General features: G+C 53.3%; 1 protein-coding gene across 1 annotated transcript in view; it reads left to right on the top strand.

Annotated features, from left to right (window-relative positions):
• Positions 1 to 17001, top strand: part of DSCAML1 (DS cell adhesion molecule like 1) — a 361215-nt gene extending 344214 nt beyond the window's left edge. The window contains exons 21-33 of the mRNA XM_055423097.2: positions 1283 to 1436; positions 3589 to 3706; positions 4083 to 4246; positions 5009 to 5107; positions 5804 to 5992; positions 6374 to 6661; positions 8313 to 8468; positions 10478 to 10508; positions 10658 to 10776; positions 11081 to 11233; positions 11869 to 12063; positions 13874 to 14185; positions 15997 to 17001. Coding sequence (XP_055279072.2) covers positions 1283 to 1436; positions 3589 to 3706; positions 4083 to 4246; positions 5009 to 5107; positions 5804 to 5992; positions 6374 to 6661; positions 8313 to 8468; positions 10478 to 10508; positions 10658 to 10776; positions 11081 to 11233; positions 11869 to 12063; positions 13874 to 14185; positions 15997 to 16472 — 2454 coding nt within the window. The 3' untranslated portion in view covers positions 16473 to 17001. The remainder of the gene's footprint in view (positions 1 to 1282; positions 1437 to 3588; positions 3707 to 4082; positions 4247 to 5008; positions 5108 to 5803; positions 5993 to 6373; positions 6662 to 8312; positions 8469 to 10477; positions 10509 to 10657; positions 10777 to 11080; positions 11234 to 11868; positions 12064 to 13873; positions 14186 to 15996) is intronic.
• Positions 17002 to 18555: the final 1554 nt, after the last annotated feature.

The raw sequence follows: 18555 nt of genomic DNA, 5'->3' as shown, positions 1-18555 counted from the left end.
GCCAGGGAGCTCTGCGTGTATCATGGGGACGCCTATACCCTTTCCTGAGCATCTTCCTACAGATGGTCTGGGAGTGGAAAGGATGTTTTCTCCTGTTACAAGTCACTGGGCCCCTCAGCCCTCCATGGGTGGCAAAGAACGTCCCTCTGAGACCCCATGTATGTCTGGAGCTCTGTCCCTCAGCATGTGCATGAATGTGTCTACACGCCCGTGTGCATGAGAGCGTGTGCATGGGGGCATGTATGTGCAACATCCCCTGACTGCAAAAATAACTAATTACTAGCTCCCTCTGGCCTCGGGGCCCCCCATCTGTTCCGGGGGCTGCTCCCCCTCCGTAGACTTCCGCCCTGATTTCAAAGAGGCCCTGGTGCTGTCCTGCTTTCCCTTCCCCGCGGCTGACCAAAAAATAAAATGAAATGAAAGTCAGCCCCATCCCGCCTGCACCAGGGAAGGGGCTGACAGGAGGTCTGCAAACTAGCGCTTATCAAAAGCTCCTTCTCAAATTCATTTCAATATCTGAGCCTCTGGTTTCCAAGGCAACATAATCTTTTCATCAAAGCAACTGGTAAAACCACTGGGATCCGATATTGTTTTGTTGGCAACTTGTCAAAACTGTCATTTGGTTAAAAAAATTTTTATAGATTTATATAACCTACAAATATATACAGTGATCTATACCACTAATAATCATTAATAAAGTGCTGCCCCGTGAAGCTCTCGTAGTTCTCTCTCCCTCCCCTCCCTCCCGCAGAATTGGGGAGGGGGTTGCAGGAACAGGTGGTAGGAATGAAGGAGATATTAGGCAGTAGGGCTGGGAGGTGACTCTGAGTGGGGACAGGCTGGTGGAGGCTGTCTACAACCCTAATAAGGCAAACGTAGTCATTTAGCTTCTTCTCAGAGACTCCCTTTCCTCAGGGTTTTCCTGGGACCGCCCCCCCCAACCTCCATTCTCCCTTCTCCTGTCTCCCACCATCTCTCACCCACCCAAAACACTCACATTTCCTGGCCTGAAGCCACTCCAGCCAGTGCCTGGGTCAGTCCAAGAGGTGAACTGAGACTGACCCAGCAAACTGCCAGAGCTGGCCCATCAGTGCCCGGGGCCGAGCCCAGGGCAAGCTGTTCAGTGTTGCTCCAAAACCAGAAAGGGCCAGGTAGGCAGGATCCTGTCTCCACCACCCATCACCCTGGCCATCACCCCCACTGAGCCCAGGGCCCCCAGGAAGGGAGGAGGTGGAGACGCAGGGGCCTTGGCTCTTAGTACGCATTCGCCTCTGCCCCGCAGGCGCCCAGCGAGTATGAGACGAGTCCAGAGCAGCTCTTCTATCGGATCGCCCACCTAAATCGTGGGCAGCAGTACCTGCTGTGGGTGGCCGCCGTCACCTCCGCCGGCCGGGGCAACAGCAGCGAGAAGGTGACCATCGAGCCTGCTGGCAAGGGTGAGCAGCCTGGGGCGGGGGCTGAGGGCAGAAACTGCCAGAAGGCCCCTTGTAGAATGACGGTTCTCCCCAAGACGAGTTGTCTCCCTCCACCCTGTCTGTGGCCTGGCTGTAAGGAGAGCTGGCTAGCCGCTTGCCTCCCTCCTGCACCCACCAAGTCTGGGCCTCTGCTGCCCCCTGACTCCCAGAAAGGCTCACGACAGGCTCGAGGCCACACCACTAGTCGGGTTGCCCAGCAGAATGCACTCTGGTCCCCGACTCCAGACTCTTCTCTGCGGGTGAAAGAAAGGGGTGTTAGCCCCACCTCCAGCTCAGCTCCGCCAGAGGGGACAGAGGTGGGGTATGCTGCTTCCATGGAGCAGAGGGCTGCAAAGACAGCCCCCTCGTTCCAAAGCCTGGTCATCTCAGACTGACATGATCCCACTGATCACAGACGTTACAGAGGGCATGCCTCGAAGGAGGCTGTGGGCTGGGGGGGGGGAGCACGGGGTGAATAAGAACATGATTACTCTCAAGGGTGCCCCGCTGAACCTCTAACCTGGGCATGAGTGCAGCATGGGGGCATGTGTCCCCTACTCTACAGGCACTGAGAGTCCTGAGGCCTCAACCCAAGACCAAGACAGAGGCCACCTCACAGAGCTGCCAGGCTCCCCCATGCCAACCCTGAGGCACGGGATTTAGCTACACAAGTCTGAGACTTCCAGCTTCTACCTTGACTCTGGGCCTCCCTGGGCCTTCCCTCCTGGCGCTGCCTCCTCCCACAGCCACCTGTGTCTATAACCCTGAGGCCCACAGTCCAGGACTCAGACGGCTGGTGCCTGCCTCAGCCCAGCCCCACTACTGGGGTAACCAGCTTCCTTTGGATGAGCTGCAAGAGGCGTCAGCCCTCCCTGCCCAGGCTCAGAGTCAGCAGGCACTGAAAGGAGGGCCTGCAGCTGCCCTGCCACGACGGTTGTTATCACAATTTCCAAGAGACACTCTGAGGTGGGGTGGCACAGCCCTCGAACACAGCAGAGTGGTGGGCCAGCCCTTCTGGCTCCAATTTGGGGGTGTTTCTACAAAGCCTCAATTTTCCTCCCTCCCCTGACCCCTCCTCCCAGTGGTGCTGCCAACCCCTTCTCCTGAATTTATCTCCTTCCAGGAGGGAAAGGACCCGGGACCCCCCACCCCCCCACACACACACACAGACACACACACCCCACTGAGCGGTCCTAGGAACCAACCCCAGCCACAGGGCAGAACTGGCTCTAGAACAGTGTCTCTAGAGCTCCATCAAACATCCTTGGCAGGCAGCCAGGGGTTCCTCTAAAACTCCACTTTGAACATGTCACCACTTCCTTGTGAGCCTCCTCGTGATGTCAGGAGGAAGCCCAGCCTCCTCGAGGTGCCAGCAGAGCCCCGGAAGCTTCTCCTCCAGCTCACTGCTCCGACCCCTACTCTGCTGCCTTCTCTTCACTCACCCTGGGCTTGGTCACCCCAGAGGCTGGAGCCCCTCCCACTCACCATGGGTTTCAGGCCCCCTGCCTCTCAGTTCTGTTCCCCTTTCTGACACACCTTCCTTCTCTGCTTACAGTCAATTAACAATGTTGTGATAGTTTCAGGTGGACAGCAAAGTGACCCAGACAAATATATACATGTATCCATTCTCCCCCAAACTCCCTTCCCATCCATGCTGCCACATAACATTGAGCAGAGTTCCCTGTGCTATACAGTAGGTCCTTGTTGGTTATCCATTTTAAATATAGTGGTGTGTCCATGTTGATCCCAAATTCCCTGACTATCCCTTCCCCCTATTCTTATCCCCTGGTAGCTAGTGAATTCCTTCTTTGCCTTCAAGATTGAAGTCAAAGATTCCAATTGCAGAAGTCGCCCCAGGCCTTCACCTCTTCGATTCCTCCTTCCTGCTCCCAGGGCTATTGTACCTACCCCCACCATAGTATTTTTCACTCTAATGATCTGAAGTGTCTGTCTCCCTCTTGGATGGTAAGCACCTCAAAGACAGGGACTAGATTGTATTCATTCTGTGGTTCTCAGAGCCTCCTATGATACCTGGTCCAAACAGGTATCTGATAAATGTCTGCTGAATGAATGATCTCCCCTCTGAAAATGAAAATGAAAACATGGGGTCCTTCTCATCCTCTCTTCCCTCTAGCCCCAGCAAAGATCATTTCTTTTGGGGGCACCGTGACAACACCCTGGATGAGAGATGTGCGGCTGCCTTGCAATTCAGTGGGAGACCCAGCCCCTGCAGTGAAGTGGACCAAGGACAGGTGTGTGGGGGACCCTTTAAGGATGGTGACCCCCAGAGATGGGCATTGCAGAAGAGCCATGAAGAGAACTGATGTCCCTCCCTTCCAGCTGACTCAGTCATCTCCAGCCCTGGAGAGGCCCTTGCTGGGTACATGGCTACACCCTCACATACTTACCTGGCCTCCCTGGCTGCCCCTGTCCGCTACCATGGATCTCCCTTCCCTGGGTGGTTGAAGAGGCCATGGTTATTAGATATCCCCAGGAAGCGCTGAGTGAAAACCCAAGAATCTAGGGTCCCTGGGCCAGTGCCTTATTGCTCCCAGCTCTAACTGCCTGCAGACCTGGGGGAGGCTCCGGGAGGGGATGCCTGCCATAAGCCGTCCCCACCCCCCGCAGTGAGGACTCGGCCATCCCCGTGTCCATGGACGGGCACCGGCTCATTCACACCAATGGCACGTTGCTGCTGCGTGCAGTGAAGGCTGAGGACTCGGGCTACTACACCTGCACGGCCACCAACACTGGCGGCTTCGACACCATCATTGTCAACCTTCTGGTGCAAGGTGAGAACCTGTGAGGTGGGCGGGGCTCTGAGAGGTGGGACCCTGCGAGGTGGGCGGGGCTCTGAATCGTGAGACCCTGCGGGGTGGGCGGGGCCCTGAGAGGTGGGACCCTGAGAGGTGGGACCCTGAGAGGTGGGCGTGGCCCTGAGACTTGGGGCCCTGAGAGGTGGGACCCTGCGAGGTGGGCGGGGCTCTGAATCTTGAGACCCTGCGAGGTGGGCGGGGCTCTGGTGGGGACAGGGATGGCTGCTGCTGCTGCTAAGTCTCCTCAGTAGTGTCTGACTCTGTGCAACCCCAGAGACGGCAGCCCACCAGGCTCCCCCGTCCCTGGGATTCTCCAGGCAAGAACACTGGAGTGGGGTGCCATTTCCTTCTCCAATGCATGAAAGTGAAGAGTGAAAGTGAAGTCGCTCAGTCGTGTCCGACTCTTAGCGACCCCATGGACTGCAGCCTACCAGGCCTCTCCGTCCATGGGATTTTCCAGGCAAGAGTACTGGAGTGGGGTGCCATTGCCTTCTCCGAGGAATTCCATCGAGAGAGAGACAGAGAAAGAAAGACAGAGACAGAGGGGTTGTCAAATAAAAAAGACCAGCCACCAGGGAGACAAACCCTCGGTGGATCAGAAGGGCCACGTGGGAGAGGAGGCAGGAGGGGTAGAGAGGAAAATGAGCAGGAGTGGAGGAGGCAGCAAGAGGGCACCCCTGTCCCCCATCATCAGAGGTTAACTCTTTGTGGTGTGGGCTCCCGACTCTTCCCTCACAGTTCCCCCGGACCAGCCCCGTCTCACTGTTTCCAAAACCTCGGCTTCGTCCATCACTCTGACCTGGATTCCGGGTGACAACGGGGGCAGCTCCATCCGAGGTGAGGGGGGCCTGGATGCGGAGTGCGGAGAATTCCGGGCCAGGGGCAGAGAAAGTGCTTCACTTTCTCCCACTGCTTGTCCTCATAAGGCCTCGGAAGTGATGGGAGGAGGGGTGGTTTAGGCCACCGGGGAGTTACCCAAGCGCCATGGAAACTATACCAGCCCCTACATCTGGACTTCAGAACCCCCGCCCCCGCATTGCCCGTGGTGAGCTGTGCGAGCCTGAGGAAGTCTGTTTGCTTTTCTGGGTCTTAGTTTCCAGATCTATAAAATCAACAAATGTTCTAGATACTTGAACTTAAATATGCATATGAATCACCAGGGGATCTTGTAAGAACACAGATTCTGATTCGGGGGCGCTGAGAATCTGCATGTCTAACAAGCTCCCAAGTGATGCTTTGGGGCCAGGGGACTGTACACAGAGTAGCAGGGTCTCAATAGGACCCCTTTGAAGTCTCACAGCTCTGGTTTCTGCTCCCCTCCCCACCCTGGCTTCTAAACCCAAACACAAGAGCCAATGGGAGAGAGTCCTACAACTCACCCAAGATCCTTGCAGTTTTGCATCTAATTGGCATCCACCCCATCCTCACGGCCAAAAGTTCCCCCTGCTGGCCCTCTGAGGAGCCCAGTCCCAGCTGTTGGGGGACCCCAGGCCCCACCCTGCCCCTCCTGAGCCAGGCAAACCTCCCGGCCAGGCTTCGTGCTGCAGTACTCAGTGGACAACAGTGAGGAGTGGAAGGACGTGTTCGTCAGCTCGAGCGAGCGGTCCTTCAGGCTGGACAGCCTCAAGTGCGGCACGTGGTACAAGGTGAAGCTGGCGGCCAAGAACAGCGTGGGCTCCGGGCGCATCAGTGAGATCATCGAGGCCAAGACCCATGGGCGGGGTGAGGCCCGGGACAGGGTGGCAGGTGCTGGGATGGGGCAGAAGGGCACAGGGAAGCACAGAGACTCCAGGGAGACCTCACCTAGTTCCATCGCTGCAGCATCTGGACAAATCATAGTAGGAAAACCTGGCCCCACTTCCCTGCAGGGGGTGGCAGACAGATGGCTCACCTCTTCCTTTTTCCTGCCTCTGTCTTCCTCCTGGGCCAGGCCTTGCTCTCCTTGTCCCTCTCCCTCTCCTCTTCTTCCTCCCCCTCTGTCCCCTGGAGCATCCCTACTCCCATCCACACATCCCACCAATCCCCTGGAACCCCTGCAGTCCCAGCCGTCCCAGGGAAATCCTTCCCAGTCTCTAATCTCTGTCTCTCCCTCTGGCCCCCCAGAGCCCTCCTTCAGCAAAGACCAGCACCTCTTCACCCACATCAACTCCACGCATGCTCGGCTTAACCTGCAGGGCTGGAACAACGGGGGCTGCCCCATCACTGCCATCATGTTGGAGTACCGGCCCAAGGGCACCTGGGCCTGGCAGGGCCTACGTGCCAACAGCTCCGGGGAGGTGTTTCTGACTGAGCTGCGGGAGGCCACGTGGTACGAGCTGCGCATGAGGGCTTGCAACAGCGCTGGCTGCGGCAACGAGACCGCCCAGTTTGCCACCCTGGACTACGATGGAAGTGAGTCGGCAAGGGCGGGCGGGGGCTGCTGCCGGGGAAGCTGGCCGAGAGGCAGACACGTAAAGAGATAGACAAGCCAATTGAAAAGAGGTACGACTGTAGTCAGGGACAAAGGCTGATGGGCGAGTAAGCAAGCAAAGGAGAGGCAAAAGGAGCAGCAGACAGGCAGGCAGATAAGTGGGTAGATGCACCTGTGACCACACAGATGGATAGGCAGGCAAGCAGGTCAGTAACACTGAAGACAGAGGATCTTTGGAACTTCCCTGGTGGTCCAGTGGCTAAGACTCCACACTCCCAATGCAGGGAGATGGGGCCAGGTTCTATCCTGATCAGAGAACTAGATCCCACATGCTGCACCTAAGAGTTCACATACCACAACTAAGACCCAGCAAGCCAAATAAACAATAAAATTGGGGAAAAAAAATAGGGTCTTTGAAGATGCAACCCTTGCTCTCCATTGCTTTAGAGATGAGAGGAGGCAGGGATGCAGTTGATGTCCTGCTTTATAAGAACACTCTGCTAAGATGGTACATTAGCCAGGATGGGGTAACCTATGCTTCAGTATCAAACACTAAAAGCTTCATGGCTTGATCCAATAAAGATTTCTCACTCTCATAACATCTTGTGAGGGTTGGCTGGCCACCACTGCTTAGCCACATTAGCTACGCCATCTTGAACATGCAGCTTCCAAGGTCACCAGCAAGAGAGAGACAGAAAAGCCACAGCAATTCTTAACTGCCCTGGCCAGGGGGTGATAGACACTCATCATTTCTATTCGTATTCTGTTGTCCATAACTAGTAACATGGCTCTAACCTAACTTCCAGGAAGTCTGGGGAATGGAGCTGAGCCCATGGATGTTTTGGTGAGCACCAACTGGTGTCTGCCACATGTGGATACCTCACACTCATGCACACACATGTTTAAGGCACATAGAAGGCTGAATTCATAGGGACCAGCTGTCACAAGCTTAACTGAATCTACCTGTGTGTTAAGGAAACAGAATAAAAGTGGCATCTTCAGGGTATTTGCTCAAAGAAGGAAGACATCATGAAGAAGATGACTCTTAACCGAGGTTTTGAAACAAGTAAACATCAGGGCTTGGCAGAAGGCTCTGTCAGCGGGAGAACTCATCATATCTCCTAGCAGCCCCCAGGGTTAGCAGATATCACCCATGGGGGAGAGGGGGCAGGGAGAGACTGCGGGGTGTTGAGTGGCTTTTGCCCCCATCTGGGGAAGAGAACACAGGATCCCACGGCCCTGACTTCTGTCTCCTGTGATCCTCATCATGACCACCCCTCAACCTTACCAGCTGGATGTGGGAATCTAAGCCCATCAGCTACCCTCTAGAAATGAACACTGAATTCCAACAGGCAGGAAACTACCTCTGAAAGGGTTCAGGATGATTCTAAAACAAGTCTAGGAGTCTTTAATATCATATGCAGTATAAAAACTACACAACCACTCATGGCTGTCCTGATGGGACCAGAACTTGGGGGGAGCAGAGGGGAGAGCTGGGGCTCTGAACTGGGAAGTAGAGATTGGAGTGAGACCAAAGGCAGTAGGAGAGGTCCAAGGGCTATGTTGCCCATGAGACTCTACATAACGCTCGACTCCTAGGGACATCTGACTCCCTTCTTCACCCCCGTTCAGGCACCATCCCACCCATCAAGTCTGCACAAGGCGAGGGGGACGACGTGAAGAAGCTGTTCACCATCGGCTGCCCAGTCATCCTGGCCACACTGGGGGTGGCACTGCTCTTCATTGTTCGCAAGAAGAGAAAAGAGAAGCGGCTAAAGCGGCTCCGAGGTAGGCGGGTTTCTACGTGCTTCCTGAGAAGGAATGACCCTCAGCTGCGCTGGCCAGTCTCCACTGGCCTGGAGCACTGTCTGGATGAGAGAGGGTGTCCATGTCCACTTGAAGGGAGCACTGTGACCCCAGCCTTCTGAAACCTCCTTAGTTGTTCACTGCTTCTTCCTCTGTGTCCCCAGGACTTTGTGCCTGCCCTCACCAAGTTGACTTTTAGCGGTCCACACTCGTAAAACCATGTTGCTGGTTAAGACATTTGAACAATTCCATAGCTGGTTGGTAAACAGATGTTGTTCATTTCCACCCTGGATGCTCCATTCTCTCATATGGGACCTCTGCAACTTTCCTAGGGCCCAGCCACTAAAGACATGCAAGTGGTCTCTAGGACCTTGCTCAGCTTTGACTGAGCTGTTTCCATGCGTTGTCAGGTGTTAAATATTTTTAGTCCCAACACCTGATACCATAGTCTAGCCATGAATGAGCTTGATTTACCCAAGACCAACTAGTTTCTTAATAGATTGTATGTACACATATTTGGAAAACATTTATTGAGTATCTGCTATATTGTAGATACTGCCAGACATCGGAGATATAAAAATGAATGAGAAAGAGCAGCCCATGCCCTTACAGAGTTCACAGACAAGGCACAATAAGAGCATCAAAGAGGGAATAACTAAGGCTGCCTAGGGTATTTAGGAATGGGGTAGATAAACGGATGGTTCAGTGGGTGGTTGATAGTTGTTAAGTGGTTGGATAGATGGATGATTGGACGTCTGATGGATTGATAGTTGAATCACTAGATGGTTGGCTCGATGGGGGATGAATGGATATTTGAAGAACAGAGGGATGATAAAATGGATAGATGGTTGTATGGTTGTATGAATGGCTGAATGGCTGAATAGATGAATGGATAATTAGGTGAATGGTTGGATAGATGCTTGGATGGGTTGACAGCTGAATGGTCGAATGGTTGGCATTCACTGGGAAGCCCATCAAACATCCAATCATCCATCCATCCAGCCATTTAAAAACCATCAACCACCCACTGAACCCTCCATTTATCTACCCAACTCCTGGTGGGTGGATCACTGGATGAATGGATCAACAGTGGATAGATCAATAATAAATGAACGGATGGGTGGCTAGATAGATGGTTGAATGTATTCAGAAAGCTAGATTCACTCTAACCAGTCATTCTCAGTTATCAGAGGTCTAGTGGATTACCCATGTCCTTTGTTTCTCCTCTCTTGTCAATTCCTAACCTTAGAGTCCTAAGTCTCAGGGTCCCTATGAGATAAAACAGGTACCCTGAGTGGCTCAGTGATAAAGAACCCACTTGCCAGTGTAGGAGACATAAGAGATACCAGGTCGATCCCTGGGTCAGGAAAATCCCCTGGATAAGGGCATGGCAACCCACTCCAATATTCTTGCCTGGAGAATCCCATGGACTGAGGAGCCTGGTGGGCTGTGGTTCATAGGGTTGCAAAGAGTCCAACACAACTGAAGCAACTTAGCACATGCATGCATGAGATAAAACAGTGACCTTCAAATCCTTCCATGGACTTTTGGGGACAGATGCCCTAGAGAAGGAAATAAAACTTCTTGGTTGATGTCATCTGGAGGTGCCCACTGACCACCTGTACTTCATCCCCGACTCTCTCCTCTCTCCAACAGATAGCTGATGAGAGATCTACCACTGATACCTATTTCCAACCTGCTGTGATGTCTTGTTTGATTAGAGTCAGTTGAGGAAGCATATGGAATACTTTATATACTGTCTCCCTGTTAGATAAAAGTCTGAGGAAAGGAAAACAGACCTGAGTCAAATCCTGAATTGGGAGCAGTGAGACCTTGTTTTGGATTGTCTCCAAGGTCCTTACATTTCTTCCCAGGAAACCAGCCTGGCCCCATTTTGGGGAATTCTCTCACCTTGCTCCCCATGCCTCTTCCAGTTCTGATCCTGCTCAGACCCTGTTCTCACTCAGACCCCTCTCTCTACTGTTTTTCAGATGCAAAGAGTTTGGCAGAAATGTTGATAAGGTGGGTGTCACATCACTACTTCCTCTCTCCTCCCATTTCCCTCCCTTCACCCAGGGTACAGGCTTCTAAGACCCCACTATCCTGCAAAACCTCTCCCCCAACCTCTTGGTGGCTGCCTTGTCACCCACCTACAGCCCTTCTCCCCACAGCAAGAACAACCGAAGCTTTGACACCCCTGTGAAGGGGCCACCCCAGGGCCCACGGCTACACATTGACATCCCCAGGGTCCAGCTGCTTATCGAGGACAAGGAGGGCATCAAGCAGCTGGGTGAGTGACAGGTGCCACAAGCTCTGTGTCCTGCTGAGGAGGCTTCCCCAGGCCACATCCCATGAAGGGCAACCACCAATCCTCGGACAGTGCCCGGGGTTCTAGAAGCAGCCCCACCAACAACTCCACAACCTCGGAACTCACTGCAGCTTCTCTCAAGGACTGGGTTGCCTCCTCTGTTAATGGGGAGAGACGTTACCTGACCTTTCTTGGGCTCAATGTCAGATAAAGACAAAGAGAAATTTGGGAAGCAAAGATGGTGCCCAAAGGGAAGGACTCCTGCTGATTGTGCTTCTTCCTCCAGGAGATGACAAAGCCACCATCCCTGTGACTGATGCTGAGTTCAGCCAGGCTGTCAATCCTCAGAGTTTCTGCACCGGAGTCTCCTTGCACCACCCAGCCCTCATCCAGAGCTCAGGACCCCTGATCGACATGTCTGACATCCGGCCTGGCACTAGTAAGCACCATCCCCGGGGAGACAGTCCTCCTCCCAGATGAGGTTTCTTGGGGACAGCATAATGCAGAGGTGACTTTTTTTTAAAAAAGAAGGGAGGAGCAGCAGGGAAGAATGGAAAGAGCACTGGAAATAGAATCTAGAGACCTTGATTACAGACCCACTAGCTGTGGCCTTGGGCATATCACTCACCTTATCTCTCTGGGCCTCACTTTCTTTCCCTAGAAGTTTTGAGAGGGGTAGTTGTTCTTTCTCTCCAAGGTCCTCTGCATCTTCCTCTGAGACTCTGGACGTAAGGACAGAATACATACAGGCCTGTAGGGAATGAATGGACAGTCATGAGGCAGCAGGAGAGGAGGTTACATTCTTCCCAGACTGTAGAAAAGATGGGGTGGCCAGGGAGGACTAGGATGCTGCCCACTACCCGTATCCCTGACACTGCTGCCCTCCTCCTCCATGGATAGCTCTGTGTTCAGGAAAGGCAGCACACTCCACTTTCCCAAGGGAGCTTCTGCGGCTGCTCCTGCGGCTGCTCCTGCCTCCTCCCTTGCTCCCCGCCGCCCTTTCTGGTAAATGGCAGCTGCCCAAGTCTGAGTGGCCGCAGCTGGAGGGTGCGAGCTCTTGCTTCCTCTGTGCAGATCCAGTCTCCAGAAAGAACGTGAAGTCAGCCCACAGCACCCGGAACCGGTACTCAAGCCAGTGGACTCTGACTAAGTGTCAGGCCTCCACGCCCGCCCGTACCCTCACCTCCGACTGGCGCACTGTGGGCTCCCAGCATGGTGTTGCTGTCACTGAGAGTGACAGCTACAGTGCCAGCCTCTCCCAGGACACAGGTAAGCCCAGGACCTGGTTCCTGCTCACCCTCCTCGGGCTCCCCCATTCCCCGACTTCTGTTTCCGTTTCCCCACTCCTACCCACCAGCTCATGGAGTCCAAGGCACCAGTCAGTTTCATTTCCAGCTGGTCACTGACTTACCCTGTGGCTGTAACAAAAACTCTGGACCTAACTGTGCTCTGCTTGTCAAGACTTTCATTCTGCTATCCCAAAAGGTGATGGAGAAAATGGTACACATGGTGTTTGTTGGAGAAGAGGTTAAGGGTAGCTCAGAGGGTGATGCTTATTATCAAGAACGAAAGCTATGGGCTTCCCTGGTGGCTCAGTCATAGAGAATCCACCTGCCAATGCAGGAGACACAAGTTCCATCCCTGATCTGAGAAGATCCCACATGCTGCAGAGCAACAAAGCCCGTGTGCCACAGCGATTGAGCCTGTCCTCTAGACCCCAGGAGCCACAACTACTGAGCCCGTGTGTTGCAACTACTGAAGCCTGAGCACCCCAGAGCCTGTGCTCCACAACAAGAGAAGCCACCCCAATGAGAAGTCCGCACATCGCAACTCGAGAACAGCCCCCACTTGCCTGCACAGCAACAAAGACCCCGCATGGCCATAAACAAATAGATTTCAAAAAGAATGAAAGATGTTTTGCATTTTGTTAGTCAACGATCCCAATTTTTCAATTAATTAATTTTAATTGGAGGTTAATTACTTTACAATATTGTGGTGGGTTTTGCCATATATTGATATGAATCGGCCACGGGTGCACATGTGGCCCCCATCCTGAACCCCCCTCCCACCTCCCTTCCTCCCTCTGGGTTGTCCCAGAGCACCAGCTTTGGGTGCCCTGCTGCATGCATCGAACTTACACTGGTCATCTCGTCTACATGGTAATGTACATGTTTCAATACTATTCTCTCAAATCATCCCACCCTCGCCTTCTCCCACATAGTCCAAAAGTCTATTTATTATCGCACTTTTGCCACCACCACTACCTTCACAGAGAGAGAGCAGGATCATGTGAGCCTCGTCCACTCTGTAGTAAGGCTTTCAGATGGCTACTGGGGTTATGGTTAAGGTAACTGCTCAATCTGGCCTCATTTACACCCTCTCCCCGTGAGCCCACTTTATGTTTTATTGAGCTATAACTTATATATAACATTTAGTTTCAGGTGTACCACATAATAATCTGATATTTGTATACATTGCAAAATGATCACCACAGTAAGTGTAGTTAACATCCTTCACCACATATAGTTACCGTTTTTTTTCTTATAATGAGAACTTTAAAGAACTACTCTCTTAGTAACTTTCAAATATTGACTACAGTGTTATTAACTATAGTTATCATGCTGTACCTTACATTCCCATGACTGACTTATTTTATAACTGGACGTTTGTATCTTTTGACCACCTTCACCCATTTCACCCAACTCCCGCCCCACCCCCCCACCTCTGGCAAGCACTAATCTATTCTCTGTAACTGTGAGCTTGGGGGTTTTGTTTGTTGTTGTTTTGGGGTGTTTTTAGAATCCATATAAGATATCATGCTGTGTTTGTCTTTCTTTGGTTTATTTCACTTAGCATGATGCCCTTCAGGTCCATGCATATCTTCCCAAATGGCAAGATTTCCTTTTTTATGACTGAACAATATCTCACTGTGTGTGACTCTGTGTGTGTGTCTTTTTAATCTATTCATCCACTCACGGACACACAGGTGCCTCCATGTCTTGGCTCTTGTAAATAATGCTGCAATGAATACGGGGGTGCCACTCATTTCCTTTTAACTTTGTGCCGTCCATCTCCCAAGACAAAGGACGGAACAGCATGGTGTCCACTGAGAGCGCCTCTTCCACCTACGAGGAGCTGGCCCGGGCCTACGAGCATGCCAAGCTGGAGGAGCAACTGCAGCATGCCAAGTTTGAGATCACCGAATGCTTCATCTCCGACAGCTCCTCTGATCAGATGACCACGGGCACCAACGAGAATGCGGACAGCATGACATCCATGAGCACACCCTCAGAGCCTGGCATCTGCCGCTTCACCGCCTCCCCACCCAAGCCCCAGGACGCCGACCGGGGGAAGAATGTGGCTGTGCCCATCCCCCACCGGGCCAACAAGAGTGAGTGCTCTGACCACCTCCCTCGCTGTGTCCCCACCTTCCAACCCCCTGCGCCTAGGCTAGAACCTAGCCCTGCCTGCACCCAACCCGCCCACCCAGCACAGCTCCTTGGCAGTGGGGTATAGTGCAGACAGCAAGGACTTGGGAGCAAGCAGATCTGGGTTCCCATCCTGTCTCAAATGCTTAATACCTCTGTGACCTTGAGCAAGTCATGGAACCTCTCTGGCCTTAATTTTCTTGTTTTTGAAATGCAAACAAGAGCATATACTTTGCATTGTTATAAAAGCATTAAAAATTATGTACATGCCTAGCACAGAGTTAAGGAGCAATCCTGGCAGCTACGTCCATGGTGGTCAAACCTCATGGTGGGCAGTGACCCAGCCTGACAGGGAACATCTGACCCCAGGTCCCTGGCCAGAGTATATGCCCTTTGAGGTCAGCAGGCCAGGTCTAGGATAACCAGGGGGAGGGAAGCAAGGGTGCCCACCAGTAGACATCAGGGTAAGACACAGGCTGTCACACCAGGCAGTCTGGTCTGCTCGGCACTGGCCTTGCTAAGGGGCCGTGCTGACCTTGGGGTTCAGGGTCATCTAGAGAAGAGCACAGGTTAACAGAAAGAACAGAGACCTAGGAGTCCAGCAGCCCTTTACGACTCCCCCTCCCCATCTAGCTCTGTGAATTCGGGTAAGTTACTTAATCTCTCTGAACTTCAGTTTCCTCATTTGCAAAATCCAAGCAGGTATTAATCTATCCAGGGGTCTGTGGGGTCTAAATGAGATGACTTAAAGAGTGCCTGGCATAGTGGACAGGAGAGAGGCCTGTGCACAGGGTGCTCACAGGGTGGAGGGATCAGGATATGGGGTCCTGGAAGTGTGTCCTGTGGAGGCACCGTGAGAAAGGAGGAACATTCTGCCTGGATGAGAGGACGGAGGAGAGGGATGCAGAAACGAAGCTGATTCAGACGTCTGAAAGGAGGCTTGGGAAAGGGGGGAGGCCTGCTCTGGTGGCCCTTAGAGGACAGAATCAGGTTGAATGTGGGGAATTGACAAGGAGTGACATTTCTTTCCTTCTCAGGGTACAGAAAAGCTTTCTAACAGCCAGAGCTTTTAGGATGACCGTGTTTAGAAATGAGCCCACCCCCAGCTGAAGCTGATCAGTTATAATGAACAATTAACAATAGGGATCAATCTACTGAGCAACACTGTACCACTATACTGCAGCCTTTTCCCTGTGTGTGTTAGTCACTCAGTCGTGTCCACTCTTTGCAACCCCCATGGACTGACTGTAGCTCTCCAGGCTCCTCTGTCCTTGGAATTCTCCAGGGAATACTGGAATGGGTTGCCATTTCCTTCTCCAGGGGATCCTCCCGACCCAGGGATTGAACCTGGGTCTTCTGCACTGCAGGCAGATTCTTTACCATGAGTCACCAGGGAAGCCCAACACGGGAAATTTTGACTCAACACAGGAAACCTCACCCGGCCCCAACATGGGCAGGACTGACTGACTGATAGCTCTTTCTGGATTCCGTGGGTGGCGGTGCATGGCCGTTCTTGGAGCTATTTTTCTGGTTAATTCCGATAAGGAGCCTTTTCCCTACTTTGTCTCATTCCCTCCTCACAGAATTACTGTAGGGAGATGAGATTATCCCCATTTCATAGATGAGGAAACCAAGGCTCAGAGAGGCCAAGTGACTGATCTTTCCTTGACTGGTTACTGCCCACGGGTGGAGGGACTGACAGGGCTGGGGGCGGGGGAACAGGCTGGTTCCAAGAGGCGTCTGCCGCTGACACAGCGCACTTCCTCCCTTCCAGGTGACTACTGTAACCTGCCCCTGTACGCCAAGTCGGAGGCCTTCTTCCGAAAGGCAGAGGGGCGTGAGCCCTGCCCGGTGGTCCCGCCCCGCGAGGCCTCCATCAGGAAGGTGACTCGAACCTACCACCCCCAGGCTCGCCACCTAACCCTGGACCCTGCCAGCAAGCCCCTGGGCCTTCCGCACCCCGGGGCCCCCACGGCCGCCTCCACCGCCACCTTACCTCAGAGGACTCTGGCCATGCCGGCACCCCCCGCCGGCCCGGCCCCCGCAGCCCCCGGTCCCGCCCCGGCCGAGGCCCCGGCGGCCCCCAGCACCGCCCCTCCGGCCCCCAGCACCGAGCCTCCGCGGGCCGGGGGCCCGCACACCAAAATGGGGGGCTCCAGGGACTCACTGCTCGAGATGAGCACGTCGGGGGTGGGGAGGTCTCAGAAGCAGGGGGCCGGGGCCTACTCCAAGTCCTACACCCTGGTGTAGGGGCGCAGCCGGAAGGGCGGCCGCGAGCCTGGACCTGTCTGCACCTCCGGCCCTCACACACCAACTTGGCTGATTTCCTGCATTATTTATATCAAACTGACAGACAAAAACCCACCAACAAGGGAAAAACAACCCCCGAGTCATGAACGCCTGTACATAGAACTCTTTTGTACAAATGAAACTATTTTCTTCTTCTCCATGAAGCCAGGGCACAAAGAATTTGACAGTACACGTCAAATCCCCCCACCCCACAAAATCTGTGTGGAGAGATATATACCTATATAGAGAGGGAGGAGCACAGCGACGAGCTATATATCTATATATTTCTCTCACCTTATTTTGAGACAGAGGCACAAAGACTCAGCAATTTTTCCCTCCTACTCACCCTCCCTCCAATCTAGGTGGTTTTGACAAAGACCAAGATCCCAACTCAGAGACACTGCATGCGATTTTACTGTTCCGAAAAAAAAACCAGGAGTTGCTTCAATTTGCAGATGCTTATGTGTTAATACCTTTTTCTATGAAAAAAGACCCAGCGCCGTGTGCAATAAAGGTTATGTTTCTACGTGGTGGCTTTTTTCCCATCTGGCAAGGGTCAGTGAGGAGGCAGGGACAAGAGGCCCCTCTACCAGGCTGTCAGTCTCTGGGGGAGAGACTTTGAGAAGTCCAGCTTAAGCTCAGCACGTTAAACTTTTTAAAAGGCTTTCCATTAGCCAAGCTGCCTCCTTGGGCACCTGTTCCATTCTTTGTTCTGTGCTGGGCACTGCAAGGGACCAGCTGTGTGTCTTTGGTTTCCTAAACCCCTCTGAACCACAGTTCACTTGTCAGTAAAGTGAGGCAACCTCGGTGAGAGCACAGGGGAGCCAATGTGGGGATGGGGGTGCTGTGTTTACTGGCTTCTGTCCTTCGGGAGAATGCAGTGTAGCCAGGTGAACAAAGCTTCTCTAACAGCTAGTGGGCTGTTAAGTTGTGTAAACGGTGCCTCTAAACTGGGAGGGAGCGATTATGTTATCCTGGCGGGGACCAGCCAAAGCTTGAAGTTCTCAGCTAACTCTTATTAGGGCAAGATGAGCCCAAAGGGAGAAGGAGTGAGGTCATCAGAGGTCCGAGAGGTGAGAAGGGCTCACAAGGAGGGGAACAGGGTTCAGCCAGAGAGAATGAGGCCAGTGAGCACACCAGGCACCACACCTAGTGTCAGAGGAGCTACGTAAAGCTAGGTTCAGGTGGAAGCAATCACACCCGCGTGCAGACGCGCGGAGAAGCCAGTTCTCGCGAGAGGGTCAAAGAGCATGCAAACTGGGCCAGAGGACGTGAGAGTTTGGATAGGCGGAGGGTAGGGGATAGGCCCAGGTATGCCAAAGCCTCCGGAAGTCTCCCTCCATGATGGCTCGGGCCCCTGGGTGAGAAGGGAGGGCCCCTCAGAAGTGCACAGGGAGGTCCTGCACTCAGCACCCCAAGTCAAGGCTGACTTGTGGACCCTGAATCTTGAAGGAAGGTGAGTCTGGGCCCTGCTGGTCCCACTGCCCCTCCCTCGAGAGGGGGAAGTGGGAAGGGGACCCCCAGGGTGGGTAGGGAGGGAGGAAGGGAAGATTTGTGCAGGGTAGGACGGAGGAGCACGACTGAGCGACTTCACTTTCACTTTTCACTTTCACACATTGGAGAAGGAAATGGCAACCCACTCCAGTGTTCTTGCCTGGAGAATCCCAGGGACGGGGGAGTCTGGTGGGCTTCCGTCTATGGGGTCACACAGAGTCGGACACGACTGAAGTGACGCAGCAGCAGCAGCAGGAGTAGTTCCTGTCAGTCTGGGCCAATAGAGAGCCTTCCCTGGGATGCATGACCTTGAATAGAAGCGCTTTCCAAAAAACAGTTCACTCCACAAACATTTCCTGAGCCCTCACAAGTGCAGACACAGGAACTCCGGCCCTGGGTAACTACATGTCAGGTAGTTCATGCTGTCGGCATGAAAGAGGGGAGAAGGCAAAAGTTACGTGTTCCTGGGTGACTTTTAGACCCTTGGGGAGACTCTGTTTCAGGTCCACAGGATCCACCCAGGGGGTGGGGGGAACCAGCTGACAGATGA

This window comes from Moschus berezovskii, chromosome 14 (assembly GCF_049115385.1).
Source record: "Moschus berezovskii isolate FMDL1 chromosome 14, NW_MosBer_1.0, whole genome shotgun sequence".
Taxonomy (NCBI): Eukaryota; Metazoa; Chordata; class Mammalia; order Artiodactyla; family Moschidae; genus Moschus; species Moschus berezovskii.
Note: the sequence above shows the minus strand (reverse complement) of the source record. Positions and strands in the feature narration are given on the sequence as shown.